Genomic DNA, 22,376 nt, shown 5'->3' with positions numbered 1-22,376 from the left:
ATGAAAAAAAAAAAAAAAGTCAAAGGATCTAAAAAATTTTGGAGACATTACATTTTGAAAAGTGTTATGAAAGAAGAAAGATGCTGTATAGTAAAGTGTCCTGGGAAATGAATGTTTTGTGTTCTGCTGTCTGTGAAAATTGGTTGTTAACTAGTGGGACAAAGCAGAGTAATGTCAGACTCTGATCTGTTCACATTACTTCATGAGTTATCCCAAACGTCATCAATAGTCTATAAAGAATTGTAATTGTATTCTCAGAATGCCCAACACATGCATACTTTATTAAATAGTAATCAAATTATTTCTTTCAGAAACAAAGAACTGAACTACTACAAATTGTCTTAGATTTTTTTTTCCCAGTAAATTAATATATCTGAATATATGTGTAAGTATTTGGTAGTGGATTTTTAGTGCACTGTTACCTGAATACATGTGTGACCCTGTATGCTGCTGTTCTTTCGTTCGATTTTCCAGCTGCCTGCCCGGTTCTGTGCAGTGGCAATGGTCAGTACTCTAAAGGCACCTGCTTGTGCTACAGTGGCTGGAAAGGTCCGGAATGCGATGTGCCCATCAGTCAGTGTATTGATCCCTCGTGTGGAGGTCACGGTTCCTGTGTCGAAGGGAACTGTGTCTGCTCTGTTGGCTATAAAGGAGAAAACTGTGAAGAAGGTGGGACATTTTCTTTCTATATTGGGAGTTTGTTTTATGGGTTTTTAAGTTATTTCATGGGTAGGGGGAAAAAAAAAGGAAAGAACGGGAAAAAAAATATAAAACTACTGTAACAGTTGTTGTAAAAAAGTCCATCACAATTCTACTGATCTATCAAAGTTTGGACAAAACTTCTGGCCTTGTTTAAGCGTTGTTCTGCAACATTAAGAATGTCTGTCACGAGTCAACCTGAACAATTCATTTGTTGAAGACTGAAATCTTTTCTTATAGATTGTGTTTATTGAACAATTTAGATGTAAAACACAGAGGAAAAAGGAGCAGTGGTAGACAAAATAGTATAGCTGTAGCTCCTCACAAAGCAAACATACCAGTCACTGTTCAGACAGTAGTTGAAACAAATTTGAAAGACTTGGATATCCGTGTTACTTACAGACTTCATGTGGGCAAATTACTCCTGTTACTGCAGGCTGTGGGATTAAAGAAAGGTAGATGGCACACAGAAATGACAGCTGTCCTTTAAATGCAGAAAAGCTCTTCCTGTTGAATTTGTTCAAGTCTTTGTGTACGTAGAATATGCAAATTTAATAAAATAACCCATGCAGAATGTGGTCATAGATTAAGCTTGGTATAAGCTTTATTCACAGTATTTTCTGTTGTAATGCACAACATAAATTAGAATGCTTTTCTTTTTAAAATGCATTAGTATGGTTTTAAAAGGGAATTTAACTCCTTGGACACTTGCTAAATAGACACTTCAGCTTACCTTGGCACATCCTCAGAGCAGTAATAGGTGAAGCTGCTTTATGATGACATTCCAGAGCTTATTAATCCTCCAAAAGTAGGAGCAGTTTGAGGACTGAAGTGATAGGAATGGAGCTGCATGATATTAGGACTAAAGGAGTCTCTATGGAGTATTCTGAGTGAAATGCAGAGCTGTCCACCACGAGTATAGAGTTTTATCTTACCCTAGAGTAAACAGCTGGTTCTCCCATCAGAAAACAAAGGGAAAAAAGCTACTGGGATCTTAACTACTAAGGATTTTATTCTTTGGGTGTAGACTGCAGTCATTGCCTTTAGGACAAGATCTTACATTAGTTTGAGTGAACTTACTTTGCTAAAAGTGAAAAAAAAAAAGCAGGGATCCTCACTAGTGGGACTGCCAACACTGCAACTGTTTGTTCGGTTCATTCCTGTCATCTCCTTCCAAGAAAGCTTCACAGCACTGGTTATTACAGCTCTAATACAGAACTCAACTGAAGTCAAAAGAGTTTTTCCGTTGTTTTTAATGGGTTACGTTTTAAGTTATATCCAGAAAATTCTGTAATGTGCTTTTTGTCTCCTAGAATTGATAGTTCTCAGTTCACCTGAGTGCATGATTATAGGAAATACTCAAATAATATCTGAAATGCCTTGCTATAGCTAGCATTGCCATGGAAATCAAATTTGCAAAGGGCTGTCTTTAGCATGCTCCACAACATCCAGTCTGTTCCCCAGGAATGCAGAAGCTCTTTCTGGTACTACCTGCAATTGTTTGCTTTGTCTAATTTAGTCATATACATTTCATCATGTTCTGTGTGGTCATACAAGTGCTCGTATTGCTATAGACTGTGGTAGGTGGCCTAAAATTATCTTTCTTTCATTTGATTCTGTAAATTTTACCTTGTAAGCAGTTGCTCCATCATCTTGGTTGTAATTTCCAGCTACATCCATGGAATTCTCTCTCTATTTTCAGTTGTCTAGAACGGGTGTGGTATATTTGAGCTAGACATCTTGAACCCCCTGTCACTCTGTAACAGAAGGCTCCTGTGCTTAATTCAGCTGATGCTAAAGTGAAAGTTTGAGATGGGTGAAACAAACACATCATCAACTCCAGAGCAGTTTACAGAAGCTCGTGCCTATCTTTTTGCAAAGGCAAATAATACCATTCAAAGTTGGAAAAACAGAAAAACGTTGTCAGTCAACAAAGTTTTTGGGGAGGTGAATTACTGTAAGAGGTGAAATGATATATGTTATTTAATCAACAGTGTGCTTGAACGGATAAGGGGTTTTATAAAAAGAAATGGATTACAAAGGCAGGAGATATTGAGTGCAAACTTGGAAGGGGCCAATAACATGACAAGAAAGGTTAAAATAACCTTTTGCATACATCATTGGGCAATAAATAATTCAATAAATTGATTTACAAATAAATAAAAACCAGCCATCAGGTTTCTATTCTAAAATTCCATTTTGTTTGTACATAATTCTCACATTAATTCAAGAGTTACGGGAAAAAGGGTATAATATGAAGTGGTGTGTCTCCAGTTGCAGGAAATCATCTGGTCTTATTTAAAGGTTTTGCATGAATTAAAGTTCTACCTTTCTAATGATAGAATGATGCAAATAAATATATCTGTATTTCTATAGCATAAATTTCCTGTCTTGATTTGAGCTTCCAAGAGGAATGGTGAAGGTTGATTCATTCTCCGTTTTCCAAGTAGGATATTGAATTAGAACAAGTGGGTCAGCATTTTTTTTCCTTCCTTGTTAGCTTTTTGTTTCTGATATTCATCATGGTCATATTGTTTAAGCAATTTACCTGAAATGAAAGTGGCACTGAAATCAATATTTGTGATGCACAATTTTTGCAGCATAAACACTGTTGTTCTATTAATAAATTTGCACACAAGATGAAGTGGCATATTTGTCAGGTTTCATTCAGTCTGGTTTAGGAGGAGACAAGTGAAATTGCCAAATTAGGTTAAAGTTAAGGGTGGTTTTCTTGTCGGTGTCATGGTCGAGTCATTTTTCAATGACATTTAACTTCATAAGTGTAATTCATGGCTCTTTGGGGGTTTTATGGTACATGTTGTTCAGAAAGCTCCTTGACCTCCTTTTTTGTCCTTAGGGATCTAAATTGCTTTCAGTACCTTTTTTGTCAAGTCTATGGAGGGCTCAATACTAAATGAGCTCTAATGATCTGAGCTGCCGAGGGCCTGCGAGTCTTAACTCTAACGTACTTGCCAAGGCGCGTCCTCCTTTGTTTAAACACCAGAGAAGCTCCATTTATAGATCCTTATTAAATACCATTGTAAACCCTTCGGAAGACGTGGAGACAGAACCTTTGCAGCTTAAGTCAGTGTGGCTGTTACAGGTAATCACCTTATGCTAAATTAGCAGCTGAGGATCTGGCCCACGATGGTAAGTGTGAGAGCATGTATTAAAACAGGGCAGGGTTTGAGTTCAAAGGAAAAACTCTCTGCAGTTTAAACATTGAAAGCTGTTACTTACCCGTATGATAGAACAAAACAACTGTAAAGTATATTTGCTTAGAAGAGTGGACAAAGGGGGTTAGTGTGTTATTCTGTGAAACGGGAGATTGGGATCTTAGGGGTGTTGGTAGGCTTATTCTGTTGAAATTCTCAGCTACATGAATACTGTAGTTCAGGGCAGGAGAAAGACACATACTTTATGTAGCAGAAGGTGGTGTTTCTCATAAGCTCCATATGATAATTTTAGAACAATTTATAAATTTGTCAAATCTTATCTGAACTGAACCACGAAACAATCTTGCTTTACGTATAAGTACAAAATTGCATTATAGTATTTTCATGTCCAATTAACTCAGCATTAAATCTTAAAAAAGAGGGAAAAAACTATAGCCTATGTAATCATTAAAATGAAAATAATGCAAGAATTTTTATAGTAATTTATTCCTGTACTACTGTAATCTGAATTAAAATCAAAACTATTCTGATAACTCGTGTTATTCCATCTCTAAAAGTGCCTGCCTCAATCCTCTGTTATAGCTAATCTATGTACTTACTTTAGATGTTCTGCAACTACATAAAATAATTTGACAAGACTCTGTGTATAGAAAAGTTGAGATTTGAAAGATCAAGGATTGTTCACATAAGGTAGAGTGAAAATGTCTCTGCCTTAATTTAGAAGGATCAATTTGGAAAAGATGAGAGATAAATCACTTTCATTATAAACTCAGATCTTCCTGGAGCTGCAAGAGAAAATGCCAATCATTCTTGGTCCTTCTGTTGTGAGCTAATATATACCAGTCGTGAGATGAATTTGTTTTATTTAGGACATGACTTTGACCTCGGCCCTCCATTCCACAGCAAAAGGCAGTTGGCAAAGCCTCTATGTTGGTATTTGAGGTAGAGCATAGTATACTTACACAAATTCATAATATAAGATAAAAATTTGGAAAACCACGATGTTACTGATAGAGTTTATTTGAAAGACAGCTCATAACTTGATTTATCAGGATTGAAATGGCAACTGAAATTTCACTGGATGCTTTTCCATCGTAACTGTTTTCACTTTCTTATTCTGTCATTTCTGAATTGAAAAAAGATAAAATCCGTATCTATATCTGTTTTTCTTTATTTCTTTAAGTGGAATTATCTGCTGGTTAGAATATGGGATGAAGTAACTAAGACTCTCACTTTCACAGCTTAGCTACCAATGGAACGCAAATCAAATGTTCAGAAGTGCCTGAATAATTTAGGAGTCTAAATGAAGCTGAAAGCCACTGGTACTTTGAGTTCTAGGTACTTAAAGTGGATATCATAATGTTATTCTGACACTTCAATAGTAATGATGGCAGTATTGATGAAGATACTCCAGAGAAAAATGTCCTTTAAAACGTGTAATTTATTCAGTTGTGTTTTTTATTTTGCTATTTAAATATAGTACATGAGTCACTGGAACTTCAGAGGATTTCCGAAGAAATGTCCCCAGCTGAATGCTTGTGTGTGGAACTCTTATTATGTATATTTAATTGTCATTTTAAAGTCTTTGTGCTTCTTCACTACAGCATTCCTGCAGTAAGCTTTCGTTGTTCAGTCACACCTTGTTTTATCTGGAGCTACTGTAAAACAGAAATTACTTTGCACTTCCCCTTTCTTAGACCAGGTGTTAATATGACTTGAGGAAATACATCAATTTGCTTTATTTATCACAGTGCTATAAATTTTTCTGAGCATGCATCTGCATGTTTTCCAAACATCATAATGTGTGAACTGACCTTTCTCCACACTGTTTTTATTTTCTTCTGCAGTTGATTGCGTAGATCCAACGTGCTCCAACCACGGAGTCTGTGTAAATGGAGAATGTCTCTGCAGCCCAGGTTGGGGTGGAATAAACTGTGAGCTTCCCAGAGCCCAGTGTCCAGACCAGTGTAGCGGGCATGGTACCTACCTGTCTGACACGGGTCTTTGCACCTGTGATCCCAACTGGATGGGTCCTGACTGCTCTGTCGGTAAGAAAAATATTTTTCTCCGATTCTGCAATAATATTTCTGTTTTCTTAAAATGTTACTATCTATGACAAGTTTGAAATGCAAATAGTTTAGAAAATGGTCTTTGGAACGTATTTGGTCCTGTCTAGTTACGTTTCGTCCTGTTTAATTATCTAAGACACATGTCTATATCTCAGATACTATTTTTGTAACATTCTTAATTTGGGACTGTGAGCTGGTGGGTGAGGGGGTGCAAATTTGGAGTTTGTTTTTCATTCCAATCCTGACCCTCATTTGGACTGATAAAGTTACTGAAGTGCTTCACATCTGTTTCCCAGCTGTAAATGGAAACTGCCGCAGTTTATAAATACGCTCATAACAGTTGAGGAATGGAGAACATAACAATTAAGTACGTTTTGGGGGTTTGCTATCACAAAGCAGAAAAATCTCTTTTCAAATAAAGGGCATTTTCCCTTTTCAGTTTACATGGAATATTTTTAAAAGCAAATATAAAACTAGAGACACTTAAAAAGCAGTCATAGAAGTGTAGGCTAAAAAACTTAATGCTCTGCAAAGCTACTGTTGTAAAACTTGATTATTCTAACAGAAGGAGCTAAAGAGAAAGAGTTTTGATAAGACAGCTAATATTCTATTCTGCAGAAAAAAAAATACTGGGAATTTTGCATTTAAATTGTAAGCTGGACCTTGAGATGGAGCTGTAGGCCATAAGCAAATCTCAAAATAATATTTTCATTTTTCACACTTATTCAGTTATTTTTTAAGATTAATGACTTACAATAACCCACCAGTGAAATGAATATCAAGATGTATTTTTTCTGCTTCATGCATCAGCAGCCAGAAAAAAATCACGAATGAGAGTTTCACCGTCAGTTTCTTTGGTGAATGAGGCAAAAGAGCCTCTGTTTGCTTTTCTGCAACTCCAGCTGGCAAAGAGCAGTAGAAGACTTTTTGGAGTAAGGCAGCACATAACTGACCATGTTAGTAATAGGATTCCAAAATCTCTCCTTTGAAAGTGTCTTCTACCTGTCACTCTCAGAGTCTAAGTGAGTTGTCACCATTCTCTGCTGAATGAGTTTTAGGGGAGTTTCAGTCTCATTCTTAGCAAATCATCTGTATCAAAATCACCAGAGGCTCAGCTTTCAGTAAAACAGAGCTCAAGCTCCCCTTCTGCACTGCTGATGGGCGTTGCAGAAGCCACCTCTGAAACTTGTTTGTATCTGAATAGAGGATGCAGCTCTACAGTAGTTTGTCCCGCATATCTTAGCAGATATTTAAAATGACTTTTAAATTTAATTTAGGGGGGGTTTAAGCAAAAGTTAAACACTGGTTTTGATGTGAATATGAACAGGCCAGCTTTTGACAGCATACAGTTTTCAGCAAACACATACCTTTTTTTTACTCAGTTTTCCCTTCACGACCAGATTGCTGCTTCTGCCCCGTTGCCGCCAGCGAGCTGTAACTTTATTCTTTTCTCCTCCTAGAAGTGTGCTCTGTAGACTGTGGCACTCACGGGGTGTGCATTGGCGGAGCGTGTCGCTGCGAAGAAGGGTGGACAGGAGTGGCGTGTGACCAGCGCGTGTGTCATCCCCGTTGTACAGAGCATGGAACTTGTAAAGATGGGAAATGTGAATGCAGAGAGGGCTGGAATGGGGAGCACTGCACCATTGGTAGGCAAACGACAGGCACCGAAACAGGCACATATTGCTTTCTTTTCATAAATCGTAGAGACATAGTTACTGTTGTGTGTTGTAATAGGCTGTTCCTTTAAGGACCTTAGTGCTTTCAAATATTATCTCTGAGTCAAAATGTGTTTGCCGAAATGCAGATGAGCTCGTAGAACAGTTTAAAACCAGTAACAAACTGATTTGTAGGAAAAAAAAAACACCACCACCGCCAACAAATTCTGCAGCAAATGAACATTAGTAAGTGAAGATGTAACAAATGGTCCGTCACGGTATCATCTGAGTCGAGATTTTCAAACTTAACTAAACATTCCTTTGTGTGAATGGCATCTTTTTTAATTTCCTGGGCTGATGCATCAGTGCTCTCCTGCTATTTTACATCACATCTGAAACACATCACCACCATCACCACACAGAGCAGGGGTCAAGTTGTGGAGGAATAAGTGTTCCTGGTGTTACAGAAATAGCTCCCTGGCATTCTCCTGTGTTGTGCTGTGACAGTGGGCATGGTGTTTACATACAGACAGTCCCAGCATGGGAGGGCCCCGTCGGGAGTGCTGCATGCTGCTGTACCCTTTCCTAATAGCACACTGCTCAGCACAGCATCGGCATTGCACAGCGTGCCGTGACTAACACAATTGCATCTCGGCTGTGATGTGTCAGCCTGGGAAGTTCAAAAAGGTTTTACTTACACAAAGCAGTGATGATCCATCCTCTCAATTACTGTGCCTGAAAATTTATTCTGAAGAGAAATTAATTGTTCCAGTTGTTATTTTGTTTCTACAAGCAGTCAGGTAGTGTATTTGGATTATTTTGTAAAGTTACTGAAAACAAATGAAAAAATTGTTATTTTCTCTATGCTGTAACGGAAAAATGGAAAATTCTGTGTGATCACTTCTCTTCTGAGAAGTCTGAGCAAAATTACCTGGAACAAGAGAATCCAGCTGCTGAGACAATGTGAGATTCAGACAAGTGTACTTTTCTCCAAATAATTTTTGGATTACTATTCTGTATATCTTAAAAGAAACCTAGTGAGTCAAAATCCAAGGTCATATTGTTTTAATTATCTTAAAGTGGTAAATATAACAAAGAAAAGGAGTAGGTCAATTGAGATTTTCATGGCAGTCAGGGACCTTAATGGGACAGTCCTATTACAAATGAATTGTTATTTCTTTACTTTTAAGTATGGTGAGATTCTTGCATCGCTCAAGCTGTTTTTCTTTTTCATTCCCCTCTGATTTCTCCCTGGATATACGAACCTTTTCCGATACGAGTTGGAAACTAAAAGTGTACTCTTATTGGAGTGAAGAAAAAAAAAAAGGACAAATAGATACATATTTTTGGGGTGTATCCTTTGATGTAGTGGTGCTGCTTCCACCACGCTATGCTAATATGATTTAAATCAAAGCTTTTATGACTGAACACTTTGTGACCAGCATAGATGCAGAGTGTTTTTTCACAATTGCTTTCTCACTTCCATCATATCAACATATCTCTGCTAGATTAATCCAGGCATTTTGTTTTCATATTAAGTATTTCCCAAATCTTTACAAAATGCCTAGTATAAAAATATTTTTGCATTAAATTGTCTAATAAGTGGTTATTTTTAAAGTTGCTGGTTTGTGCAAAATTTGTTTTGCTTTATAATCTTTTAGTAATATGCCTGTGTTTAGAGATAATTAACGTGTTTAAAGTCTCTATTACTGTGCATACAAAAAGGTGCCTTGTAGCGTTGTCTTAGCATTCTGAAAATTACAAGCTGAACTACTGAACTCTGAAGTGAGAATTTTATTCTCGTTTTCAGAGCTGTGAAATAAATATTTTCCCTATTATTGATATATATATATATATATAAAATAAAATCTTCTTTTCAGAGGAAGCGTGATACTGCTAAAGTGATTAAAATATGCATAAGCTTTTTCTGTTTGCTATGTGTTAGAAAGATTTCCTTGAAACTTCATGTGGGTCCACCTGTGACAAAGATGAGACTAAGGCAAAAAATTCAGGTTGCCCTTCCAGTTATTGTATATTGAGTTTGTGCAGTCATAAGACACGTGTATATTCTTGTGAGAGGCCTCTACTACTGAGAATTTTCATGTATTCGTATTGTCAGGCCTGGTTGTGACGCCGTTTACAGAACCACAGAACACGATGCCAGACATGGAATTCAGTTCAGAGGGACAGCTGAGCTGGATCCCATTGGTCCGTTTCACGTGGGGCTGAAACAGAAAGGTTTTGGAGGATGAGGATGGTCGAACTAATTTTTGTCAGTATTTGTACAAAAAACGCTAGAAGTTACTGCTGGAAAATTTGCCTTTAAAGTGGATTGATACTTTGGAACAAGGATGAGTTGCTGAGGATGTTTAAACATTAGTGTGAAGAACTAAAGTGCACTTAAATTTTACGGGAACTCATTTAGAGTGCTCCCTTTATGGTTTCACTTTCGACTGAAAGCTTGACAGACCATTTAATGTCAGCATTATACACTGAGGAGTGTCCACCTAAAAAGATAATATGCAAGAATGAAAATCTGATGTACTCAAACCTTGATTTTTTTATTATTTTTTTTTATTCCAAAGCCCTTGGATTAGTCCTGTTTGGAAGGTACCTGGCAAACTGCACAGTCTTTTTGTCCTACGGTAAAGCCAGGCCAGGCCAGAATAAAGTAGCAGATGAGCAGAGATTGAACCTCTCCCTTCCCTGTATGTAGTTTGAATTTTTGAATGTTGTATTGGGTCTTCAGGAGCAATGAATGGCCAGGCTTACCTCACAAGGCATCTGAGAATTTCTCCATGTGGTCTTCAAGCAGAAAGATGTGAATCCTGCAGGAGATTTTATTTACTCTGAATTTCCATTTATTGCTACACCTACTCTGAAATCCCTTGAAGTCAGTAGAAGAATTTGCTTTGATTGCAGTGACTTCAGGCCAAGCCCCCTTAGAACCAATCCATCTAGTTGGTGAGAAAAAAAGCCCAGGTTTCTATATACGAACCAAAATACATTTTATTTTGTTTGTGTGTCTTTACCAGTTTCATGTGCTATATTCCTGTGGCAGTGGAAAAGAAATGGTTAGAGCAGCCTGCAGGTATCCAGGCTCACTCAGGATGTATTTTTGTATTTAATATCAAATTAGGTCTTCATAGGTAGTTAACAGAATGCGCACTCTGTGGCATTTCACTGTTGAGTATATAAGCTCAAAAAAAATTTAACAAAAATGCAGTTTCTCTCTGCATTTATGAAAAACACTCGGAGAAGTCTCCCGCAGTGCCACCATTAGCTCAGTCTTAACAAGCTGTTTGTGCGGAGCAGCTTTTACCTATGAGCAGCAATAGAATTGTGTCTAAAAATCAGTGAATGCCAATTCCAAGTTATACAGATTTTGATAAATCTGCCTCCAAATAGTATAAAAATGCTAGGAGTGGTGTCTGGTCTTGCTCAAACGCTGCACATAGCAGAGCAGAAGTCTACACCAGGCACTACATTTCACTTTGCTACTTCAGGCAAGAAGAAAAATTGCTTACTGGAGTGCTGATAAAGAAAATTAATCTCTTCCCAGTGCAAAAATAGACCTGTCAGGATATGTTTATTAAGTGATTACTATTCATTGATTGCAATTATGGAGGAAGTTATAACTAAATAATAGAGGGTAATCTAGATGAGGAAAAAATATTGGAAAACTAATAACAAAGCAAAAGACTGAGATATAGCAGTTGCTAAATCTTGAACCAATTTCATGCCAGAATTTTAAGATGGAGGATTTAGCTTTTCCTTTAATCATCTGAGTGTTGTTAAAGTGTGCTGTTATAAAACAGATCTGTTACTTTCACTGAGAATAATACTTGAATGTTTAAGACTTGGTTTTAAACTGCTGTGGATGTGTTATCATATAAACTACCAGGATTGTACAGTAAGGATGATGTGATGTACATAGAGATCTTAAGAAAGAGTCAGAATAGCATTTTAAAAGCGTAATTCCATCTGTAATTCATATCCCTGCAGCATGAAATACGACTATTATTAAGTCATTGCTAAAAATCTCACTGAGACACCAGTGAAACCTGGATTTAATCCTAAATATTTATGAGTAAAATTTAAAAGTCTGCAAACATATTGTATCTTGTAAGGTAAGCTCTCACCAGACGACGCTGTATGAGGTTTGTTTTGTGGCAGCCTGTCTTACTCCCAAAGCCTTGCCTTTGTCTGCACGCATCCTACGTTAGATGTGGGTTAAGCACTGCTGCTTTCAAACAGAAAGTGGCAAAAGATTGTAGTAAAGGTTCTTTGATAATACAGATACTCTGCTGCAGATTACACTCAAGACAATTCTTGTCTTCTCTGTTCCTTTTTTTTATTTTTATTTTTTTTTTTTTCCAATGCAAATAAGCTGTACCGCCTTTGACAGCCGTAGACGCTGAACCTCCAGCTGCCTGCCTGCTGGGCAGAACTCGAACAGGGATGCTGTGTGCGTCTCTGCGGGCTCTGCTTCCTCAACGTGGTCCTGCTTTCCAGCATAGAGCTCCAGAGGTGGGGATCTGCCACTCCCCTTCCTCCACGGAGGCCTTGGCCTCTGTACTGAAAATGTCAGATGCTGCAACATGTTCCTTAGTAAATAACAGACTGGGAAATTTGTATTAACCCTATATCTTATCTTCTGTCTTTTCAGGGCCTTGAATAAAGATTTGAAAGAACTGTGATCCTGTCACCTACATGGTGGGAAATAACCTAAATTTTCAGATTCATAAAAACATGCAGGGAAAGGAGAGGACTGTCTATGTCTAGGGTGATTAAGATAAGAAGTTTAAGTTACAGTACAGGAGATTTGGGTTAGGTTAGGAAAAATCTTGTAACAGTAAATGAAAAACTGGAGTAGATTGTGTAAGGAAGTTGTTGAACTCCTCATCAATGGAACTTTTAACAGCAATGTAGACAAACGTCTGTCAGAAATGGCAGAGAGCTAATTCATCCTGCCATGGGGCAGAAAGCTGGCTAGAAAATCATTGACCGACGGGAGCTCTCTTCCAGTCTGATTTTGAAAGGAAGCATTCCTTCTAAGTACGTCGTTTCATAGTGGCCTGTGTTAAGATTTGTACTGTCACTCCCTTGAAGAATCTAATGCCACTCTTAGGAGTAGGACTGATTGTTTTTCCAGCCAAGGAGACTAATCTGTGTGTTCTGTATCTGCAGAACAATGGCTATCAATGTATATATTGAGCCACTGTGAAACATCCAAACAAAGAGCAAATATTACACCCAGGAGGTAAATAGTTCAGATCCTGTCCCTTTGAAGTACCAAGACTCACCCAGCTGAACACTGGATGGATAGTATTCCACCTCTGGTTTTGCTAAGAGAAAATGTTTGATGATTCCCCCCCACACCCTTTATATGTGGAAGGAATACCACATATAAAGTGTAAACATTTATATTTTTACCTTATCATGATGTTGATAATGAATAGAACCATTAATAATGCAGCATTGTGTTATCTTTGGATACAGCAGGATATTTTTGTCCCATGGTAAAGCTCTTTGAAACAAAGATTTTTTTTTTTTCTTCTACTACTGGTTTTTCTTGTTGTAATTACAATGGTAATGATTAAAAGATCAGACGATTTTCAGGAGAGATGGAAAGTGTGTGGGAGGAGACAAGGGAAAGCCATCGTATCTAACAAAGAGCAATTTAGAATGATCTAGATATATTAGACTTCTCTGATGCACGTCTAACTTAAAATTAATCTGTAAGAGTTTATGACCTATCAAGGCATAAAAGAACCTCTAATGACTATGATAGAAATTCAGATTGCATGCTGTAGAGGGAGGAATGCACTTTTTCATTTTATCTGAGAAATGTGTAGAATATTTGGGTCATGACCGCTTTCCATTACTGATGATATAGAAATACGTTGGTAATATATGTGATGACATGGCCAAAACTGCTAGAGAGATGGGCTGTTTCTGTATCTGCAGATTCCCGTTCATCACCCGTATCATACAGTCGTCCTCTCTCCTTTACACTGGGTAGCAAGTTTCTAGATGAGCACATCTGTGGTGCGGTCTCTAGCTAGGTGGTGTCAAGCTTTCACTTTGAGTATGAGAAGGTGGTTTCCCCTCCGTACGTCTCTCCAGCAAAACGGAAGGCTAGCAGATACCTCATGAATTAATCTGGGAGATTCTCAATGATTTCTGTCATTCTCTGCACATAATTTACATTTTCATTTCCATCCTGCAAGCATAGAGAGACACATAAAGTAGAAGTTTTCCTTATAAAGTGATGTTTTGGTCACTTTATAGTGTCTTATAGCTATATATTATAATATATATGTTATCTATATTATATTATAGCATGTTACATTTTATAACCAAACCCAAGGAAATGTACTAGTCGATTAGACCTGCAGTCATCTAGCCTACTGTTACTCTGCCCCAGGAAAGATTCAAGTTCCTAGTAAATAAGCAAGCAGGAATTCTTCCTGGAAAGCTGATGCTTTTTATCTTTTCCAACTACATATCCTATTGGGGTGCTTTGTTGGTTCTGTAAATGTGTCGTCTTTGAATTCACTTCCAAAGCTTCTGAACAACATCTCTGTAAAGTCCTCAGATTACACACTGTGTGAATATCTTTTGTTTGGAATCTCATGCTCATTTCTATTTCTGATTGGTAACTTTGTAAATTCCTTCTGCGGTAACTAAAATATACTTTGCTACTTTTCTGTATCAGGGATGAGTAAATATTCTAAACAATTTCTGTAGCTCTGAGGAACCGAGAACAACCATATGCATCCTTTTCTTTATCATAGCTGAGCAAGATAGCTGATTATATACGTTTGGAAGGAAAAATTCTATGTAGAGGTTTGTATAGAGTGAGAGTGGTTTGACTTTCAGGGAATTTAGAAACAGAATTCTGTTTCATCTGCGGAATTTACAGAGGGCAGCTGGGGATCTTTTTTGGCTAAAAGGCAAGCTTATTCATGAGGAAGAACTTTCCTGTTTGCATTCTTTGCTGAGGGCTTCCTGTAAATGATTGAAATATGTCACAGTGCAGTGGCAGAACACTTGAGTGGCTCTTTTTCTTTCTCTGTATATAGGATATTTGCAGCACATGACCTTATTTCTTCTCTTTCTAGCCCCAAAAATTTAATGAGAGTGTTTTCAGCAAAGCTTCCTGCATTTTGTCTGGTACTTCAAAGATGCATCCAGCAGATACTGGTGAATAGTTTCCCAAACTAAAATCACATTTCCTTTTTCCCCTTTTGGAGGGGCTTCTACATGAGTTATATGGATAGTCTGGCCAATTCTTGAACTCTTAAAAGACCACAAAAAGAGGGGGAGGGCAATCAATCAGGCAGCTGATCTAACTTTTGAAAGGGCAAAGCTGATTTTGCTCTTCATAGGAGTATTCACACCGTCAGGCAATCTTCTCTTCTTCCACAGATAATGTTTTCTGAGTTATTTTGTACCCTGTGGTGTCAGGCACCGCTTCAGCAAGTGAGTGAATTACGTGGTGTTGCTGGATACAAAGCAGCAAAGACACGGGAATGCTTGTGAGAGGTCAGTGACATAGATTGTATAGAGATAGAAAGGTAGTGCCAGATCTTGAGAAATATATATGTGTATATCTATATATATTATTTATACTTACTAAGAAAGAAATACAAAAGAGAACAATAACTGCCCATCCTTTTGAGGCTTGCTTGTTAAACATGTCTTTTCCTTATCACTTAAATTCTTGCTTATACATTCTCAAGGTATAATTCTTGTATCTTCAATATCAATTTCACATTATCTTTCATGCTTGAAGATGCAAATAAAGCCAAATGTGTTTTGCCTGGCTGCTGCAAACTCTGGAATAACAATTCAGACGCAAAGCTTTTCCTTTTCGGCTTCTTGTCAATTTTGTCTCTGATTCCTACATAGTTTCAAATTAACAGTAGGATACATTAGAAGTTAGAGACTTGTCTTCCTGAGATACTTTCTGCTTTGAAATTCTCTACTTAATATTTTCTTAGTTTAATTTTGAATTAAAAACATTAGTGTCAAAAAGAAAAAGGAAAAAATAGTCTCTGTAGCTTCTCTGAAGTGTCAGTTCAGGATTTTGCTGTGTGATCTATTTAGGGCTTTGGGGAAAAAATGGGACTATTGAAAGCTGTCTCTTTAAACTGTCAGTTATCTCTTGTGCAGTAACTCCTCACTGAGGATGAAAAACACACTGGTGTTGAATATTGATACGTCCTTCTTTCACTAAAAGCCCTTACTAAGACAATTTTTAAAAAAGATCTTAAGGATTGAATATGGGAACTTGTTCAGGGTCCCAGCTATGAGGTTTCCTGAGCCGTTCTTACTGAACCGCGTTTTTATAGAGTTTATATTGTTCAGCTCCTTTCTCTTGTTCTTTCTTTCCATTCCTGTTCTGACCTGGTTATGAAATACTTATTAGAATAACCTCATTGCTGGAGATTATTCTTGTAGGTAGCCTCAGTCTATTTAATTTTAGATACAATTTTTCTATACATATAAAAAGAAGCAAAGTTTTCTGTCAAACAGAAATCATCATATAATGTAGTATATCTTATTTGCTCAAAGAAATTACAAACGTCATTTATGTAACTGAAATGTAAGAGCTAAATACAAACCTAAGTGTTGTTGAAGGTGCTCAGTCTGAGATTGTGGTCTGTGTTCATCTCTGCACATTGAAAGTGCAGATAGTTGGAGTAATATTGGGGTCTTTATTACCTGATTTATAGCTACTGTGACAATTGTAACTAAGTGTTAAGATTTCTGCAATTGCCAGGACACTCTTCTGTAGTGTTCTCAGTCATATAGTATTGATTGACATATAACTGTCCATCTTATTCTACCAGTTGTATTCACAACACATCCATGCTGGGATAGATAGAGACAAAGCAATGCTGATGGCTCACTAATCTGGCAGCAGTTCGCAGTCATGGTACTAAAAGCTGAAGGAAAAGTGGGACATGAGAAATTAAAGTTACTGTATTTATCCTCATTCTCTCTTCATTCAATAACAAGATCAGAGCAGAAAGGAGTCGTGGTCCAGCTGTCTTCCTGAAGATTTTCAAATCTGAGAGCTGACCCTTAGCGCTGGGTGCTACACGCTTGACTTAAATATTTCTCTCTAAATAAGTACCTCTCTGAACAGCTAAGCAGTTTTTGTGGAAAGGTACTAACTGTAGCTTTCACAGAGACTTCAGTGTGACATGGATCATAACATTATCCCTGATGAAAATTTAGGCAGAAGAGACGTGTTTGTCTGCTTATCCGTGTAAAGCTTTTCTCCTGCTCATTCTACTGGTCTTAAAAGATACTTTTACTCCTGCCTTACTCTTATCTGCTGGTTCTGTGGCCCCTGACTGATGTCTAACATCTAGGATTCATTGCCTTTTCTTGCGCTGTCTCGTTGGTTCTGGGAGCTATGCAGTGAGTCCCAGACGTTCAGGTGTAAAACAGTTTCTGCATTCTCTCAAACTCAGCTGACGTAATGGCAGTGAAGTCCTACTCAAGGCATTTGTATTTTCTCTGTTGTACAGCCCTTCAAAAGGCTGCAGATTTCCTGCATTCTGTAAATAGGGAGCCATAATTTGATAATCTGCCAATCAATATCATGATTTATTGCTTTTTCCTAATCCCGTTGTATTTTTAGTTTCTATTTGGTTTTTAACAGTCCAGCGCAGAGCAAGTTGACCAACTTGGCATCAATAGACTGTGGCCTGCTTTTAAAATGCTATAAAATAAGATACCGTACAAAATAGCTGCAAGGAAAGGTTTAAGTGTTTCTTCTTAAATGTTCTGGAATTGTTAGGATAGTCTGAGCTGCAGAAGCCGATAGTTAATCTTTTATGTAGTTAAAAAGTATAAACACTTTTAACAAGTGTATTTTTACAGAAACCCATATAAAGTAAAGATTACTCTTTTCTGTATTCATTCCGCTTAATTATAAAATTGCAGATGAGGGGTTTTTTTTAAGGTAGACATTGAAAGAGTAAAGTTATCCATGAGTGTGCCACATGAGTAAGATTCATAATGCATCTAGACCACTTATGTTTTAATTTGCCTTCAAACAGTCAGGTTTTCAGAGCATTGAATAACTGAGCTGAAGAACCACAGTGCATGAAAATGCAGTCCCTGTTCTGAAGAGAAATAATGGTGATAATAGCTTTGTTATCTAAGAAGTAAATATAACGGTCTAATAATGATTAAAAACCATTCTTTTCAATTACAAACTAAAACATTTTGTGGTGAAAAATGTTAGTAGGTTGTGATTTTAAGCTAGAAACAATACTAAGAGGACAATTATCCAAAAGAACAAATTAACCAAAAAAAAAAAGGGATCAGTTCAGGAATAACATGTTTACCTTTAACGTGGTAATATATTGATGTTTAAAGCAGTACTGCTTCAAATACTGTGATTTTCCAACTGGTAGGAATCAAAAGGGATTGCTGAGCTTCTTGTGGAATGAGTTTAAGAATAGCACTGAAGTTTGGTTTTGTTTTTCTTTTTAATTCAGCATGCACAAACACAAAACTTTAAATGTCCCAAAGGATGCTGATTCTCCTAAAACCAGAGGCGCATTAGAACAGAGGAGAGAACTGACTCTTTGTTTTGACCACGGGGAACGTCAGAGAGTAGCGCTCGAATCGCAATGTAGCCTGGCGCCATCACCTTTTCAGCATTTTTAAATACAGGCTGATCTGACTTCTTTGCTTTCCATTTCATAAAGCAAGGCAAGATGTGTATATGCTGGATTACAGATCGCTTCTCTCTGAAATTAATAGAGGAATTAGTATTACAGCATACAGTCTTACAATGCAAGATAGTGTGCCCAGAATTAAGCAGCTACAGACAAGGAACTTGGGTGTGTCTCTCTCCCTCTTTCCCATTTTCTTTTCTTTTTAAATAGCAGACTCACTTGCATTTGAAGAAGAAAGGTATTACTGAAAGCAGGAAGCTGTGGATCATTATTTATTGCAGAAAAAAAGTGAAAGCACAATATGAAATTGTTAAAATGTTAACAGATTCTGATTAATTCTACCTATTATATCTTTTTTTTTTTCCGAGTAACTTGATGACAGTACAGGAAAAATAATGGCAATATGCCTTTTCTTGTTTCAAAAAAACCCTGAAAAGATGTTTTAGACTTAAGACAGAAAATCATTGCATAGGATTTTGTTAGGAATATGAAATGAAGGTTGACATGGCTCACCATGCAGCACTGGTAATAGATAGTTGCACTGGTGGAGGGAGGGAAGCGACATAGATTTTTGTATCCAATGCAGCTTTTTGTTGGCTTCTTTGGAAACTAGGGGTGAAATTGCTTTTTGTTACTGCCTCCCTCAGATCGTTATAAACTGATTCTTTATCGTGAAGCCAATCCATCTATATCTTCATTGTGTCCTGTGAATGTTTGAATTTCTTTTCCCCCCGAAATAAGTCAGAAATATCGATTTAGAGTGGAGCAAGCCTTCCATATTTAGAGAACGGGTTATTAGAGTCAAGGTCACTTTGTCTGTGAAAGCTGAGAGGGCAACAGTTGCTTGAAGGAAATACTAGGTGAGTGTTATGCTATAGGAAATTTTAAGTTGTGTAACGAGGTCTGCACTCACTGTTTCTGCGTTATTCTTCTGCAGAGGTGGTTATGAACCAGAAGCCTAAACAATGTATATATATTTACATGCATATGTAGGTAGAAGGCTGAAGGGTAAATGAAATAAGATCTGTATTGATGCCTAAGCATTAGCTTGCAGTTGCAACTTTCCTTAACTCAAATCCAGAGGGACCTGTAAAGGTTATCAGTTTTATGATTTTTCATTGGAATCTTTTGTTGCGTATTCTATAACAATTTTGATTGCTTATATGCTGAAGAAAAAAGTGAATCAAAATTGGTGAGGCCTCCCCTTACTTTCAGACAGTAGTTCATATCCTTTATCAAAAGACTTAATTACGTGTGAGATATCACTCAGATACCAGACTTTATGGATACATTGAAGTGTCTCCTGAAATTGTTCATATTTTCATACCTTATAATGAAGGCAGTGTTTATTAAAACCCAATGAGTTCTCCATTCCTTTCAACCTTCCATACACCAGAATTTGATAAGCAAGGCCCATCTTCTTTCACCAGTATTTGTATTTCTAGTTACCATGAAATTCCTAAAATCGTAATTACCTAATTCAAAATCGTTACTGTATGGAAAGTTTTAAGTATGAGATACTTTGTTAAGGGAAATATTTATTCAGCGGAATTGAGATAATTTAACATATTGTCTTCCATTTAAAACTGCATCTGTTTAATCAACCTTTTTATTACGATTTCCCCTGCTCTGCTAGGGATTTTTGTCAGTATGTCAGAGATAAAACATTATTTTTTAAAATTTCTAGCAAGGTGTGTAGAATGTATCTGATTTCTTAAGGGAAATGTTCCTATTGATACTAAATGGGAGTTCTCTTAAAAGTTGTTTTCAGAATGCGCCCCTAGATCTTAATTATTTTTTTTATCTATTTTATGGCTTGAGGTAAAGATGTTATAAAATGTGAGTTGCTGTTCAAGTGTGAACAAATGACAGTCAAGTGAAAGGGAAGATGTCTGTTCTTTTCAGCATTGCTTCTATTTTCTTTGTCCTGTGACTCAAAATCACAGGTTTATTAAAGATAATGTTTCACAGGGCTGCTGCTTCACAGGACTGCTGGTACTAATCCTTTATTTGAATTAAGTAAGTTCATTCCAGCTTGGGAAATAAATAAAATTAGTAAGTTGTTTCATTCAGAAGGAGAAGCAGGTATGCGTGCTGGAGAACACACACTGTCAGTTTGCTGATTTGTACCCTGGGGAGAAAGGCGATGTCGTTAAACTGTGGGATAGCTTTTCCAGTGAGTGATACTCAGGTAAGAAGGATTTCTGCAAAAACTTCCTAACCACTTACACGAGTTATATAGTAAACTGGGTACGTGCTATGCCCGATTAAACGTATTGCCATGTACGTATTTATTCGGACATGGCAAGCCATTCCCAAGTTCCTTTTGCTTGGTTAAGACCCATGGACATCTCATTGACTCAGTAGAGTCCAAGTGCGTCAGTCCTCAGGTGAGAGGCCTCCCGCTGGCACATTGAGGTTGCAAGGTGTTCCTTTGTTAGCTGGCCGTGGGACGCGGAGTGGAGCATTCCAAAGTCCTCTGTGGTTGAAGCTGGGCCAGTACTTCCCGCTGTCTGCTCCCAGCTGATGGCATACGGCTGTGCAGCGGAAAAGGCTGCTACGGGCTGCTTGGTTTCACAGCTTTGAACAAATCATTATCGTCTAAAGGAAAGCCTAATTAATATGTGTTTCTAACACGTTCCTTAGAATGCGGTAACGGTTCAACTATGGATAAGAAATGAGAAATGATACTGTACCCAACTGAAATTGTGGGAAACAGGCAGAGTGCAGTAAACAAAGTTATGATTTTAATTGTGAACGCTGAGGGTAAATAATGCTAAGTGGTAACTGGGATAGAAAACAGAAAGGTAATATTTCCTTGACATGTATTTGATGTGTTTAGAGAAACTCTTAACTACTCGTAGTGTATTTTCAGTGGTGCAAAAAAAAGAGCAAATTGTACAAAACTGTAGCAAACTGTCCTTCAGATGTCCCATGCACAGGTTTTGTCCTCTTGTTTTGTTTTTTTGTTGTTGTTGGGAATTCTTTTTTTAATGGTCTTTGTTATTAATAATGTTAAGTCTGCTTTTCCCTGTTACTGTTTGGGATTTTTTTTTTTTAAACTGAAGCAGACATGACAATTCATAGTTGTGCCCCTTCTTACCTGACGTGAGCCAGTGACTGAAGTGGATTCATCCGAGGCGTTGATCATACAGTCGTACTGCAGCTGGGCCAGGGCCGTCTCCAGATTTCTCGGCTGCATCTCCATCTCGCTTAGAGGCGGCGTCTCTCCTGAGAGGAGTGCTCCTAGCAAACGGTCCCGTTATAACTAATAGCATCCTGCCTGTCCCAGCACGGCCTGAAAACTCTGTCAGATACAGGCGCAAGGCAACCAGGTTGAAAGCCCAGTTGGTGCTTCCGATGGCTGCAGTGGAGGAATGGAAAAGGAGTATTCTGTCTATAAACGGGATGACTTAGATGTTTGTTCCAGAGAGTTAAGGTCACTTGTGGTGAGGCCAGGGGAGGAGCAGAGCTGTCAGTTGCACACAGTAAATGTTTTTACTGTAAAGCAAGCAGAGCTTAGAGAGCTTTTTCTCTTTCAAATTTCTTCCGAGTGCAGATGAAATACCCTTGGCATTCTTGGGGGTGAAGTGGTGAAGTACACCACTAGTACATCAAAATCAGTTTCCCAGATTTATTTGGTATTTAAATATCAAGGTAACTGGCTAAGATTGAAGAATTAAGAGGCTTTTTCCTTCACCACTTAGATAAGTAAAGAAGGAACAACAAGAGAGCTGTCCTGTGCTTTGTCTGTGCATGCAGGAGTAAAAACTGCTTGTGAAAACAAATTTTTTATTTCTTTAGCTTTTGTTAGTCATTGTGCAGTTGATAGATAGAAAAATTGGAAAATTGTATGATATTCTTGAGGCTTCTGTCTACTGAAAAGCACGGATGTTTAGCACTTTAGAATTAAAGACGTGTTTATAAAATATATTTTATGTAGTGAAATGCACATCTTCTATCCTATATCTGCCAAACAATTCAGCATACACAAATACTCGTGTAACTCAGAATGCATTGTTTATGTATTTTAATTTGTTTTACATGTTGCCTATGTGACAGAATACT

At 37.5% G+C, this 22,376-nt stretch overlaps 1 protein-coding gene across 2 annotated transcripts in view; it reads left to right on the top strand.

The window, feature by feature from the left end:
* TENM2 (teneurin transmembrane protein 2) overlaps positions 1-22,376 on the top strand; it is a 514,050-nt gene that overhangs the window by 426,020 nt on the left and 65,654 nt on the right. For both annotated transcript variants that reach the window (XM_086758660.1, XM_086758659.1), the window contains 3 exons: positions 475-669; positions 5,723-5,923; positions 7,405-7,590. In XM_086758660.1, the coding sequence (XP_086614786.1) occupies positions 475-669; positions 5,723-5,923; positions 7,405-7,590 (582 nt within the window). The remainder of the gene's footprint in view (positions 1-474; positions 670-5,722; positions 5,924-7,404; positions 7,591-22,376) is intronic.

This window comes from Chlamydotis macqueenii, chromosome 14 (genome assembly GCF_036417535.1).
Source record: "Chlamydotis macqueenii isolate bChlMac1 chromosome 14, bChlMac1.mat, whole genome shotgun sequence".
Lineage (NCBI taxonomy): Eukaryota > Metazoa > Chordata > Aves > Otidiformes > Otididae > Chlamydotis > Chlamydotis macqueenii.
This window is presented reverse-complemented; position numbering and strand designations above follow the sequence as displayed.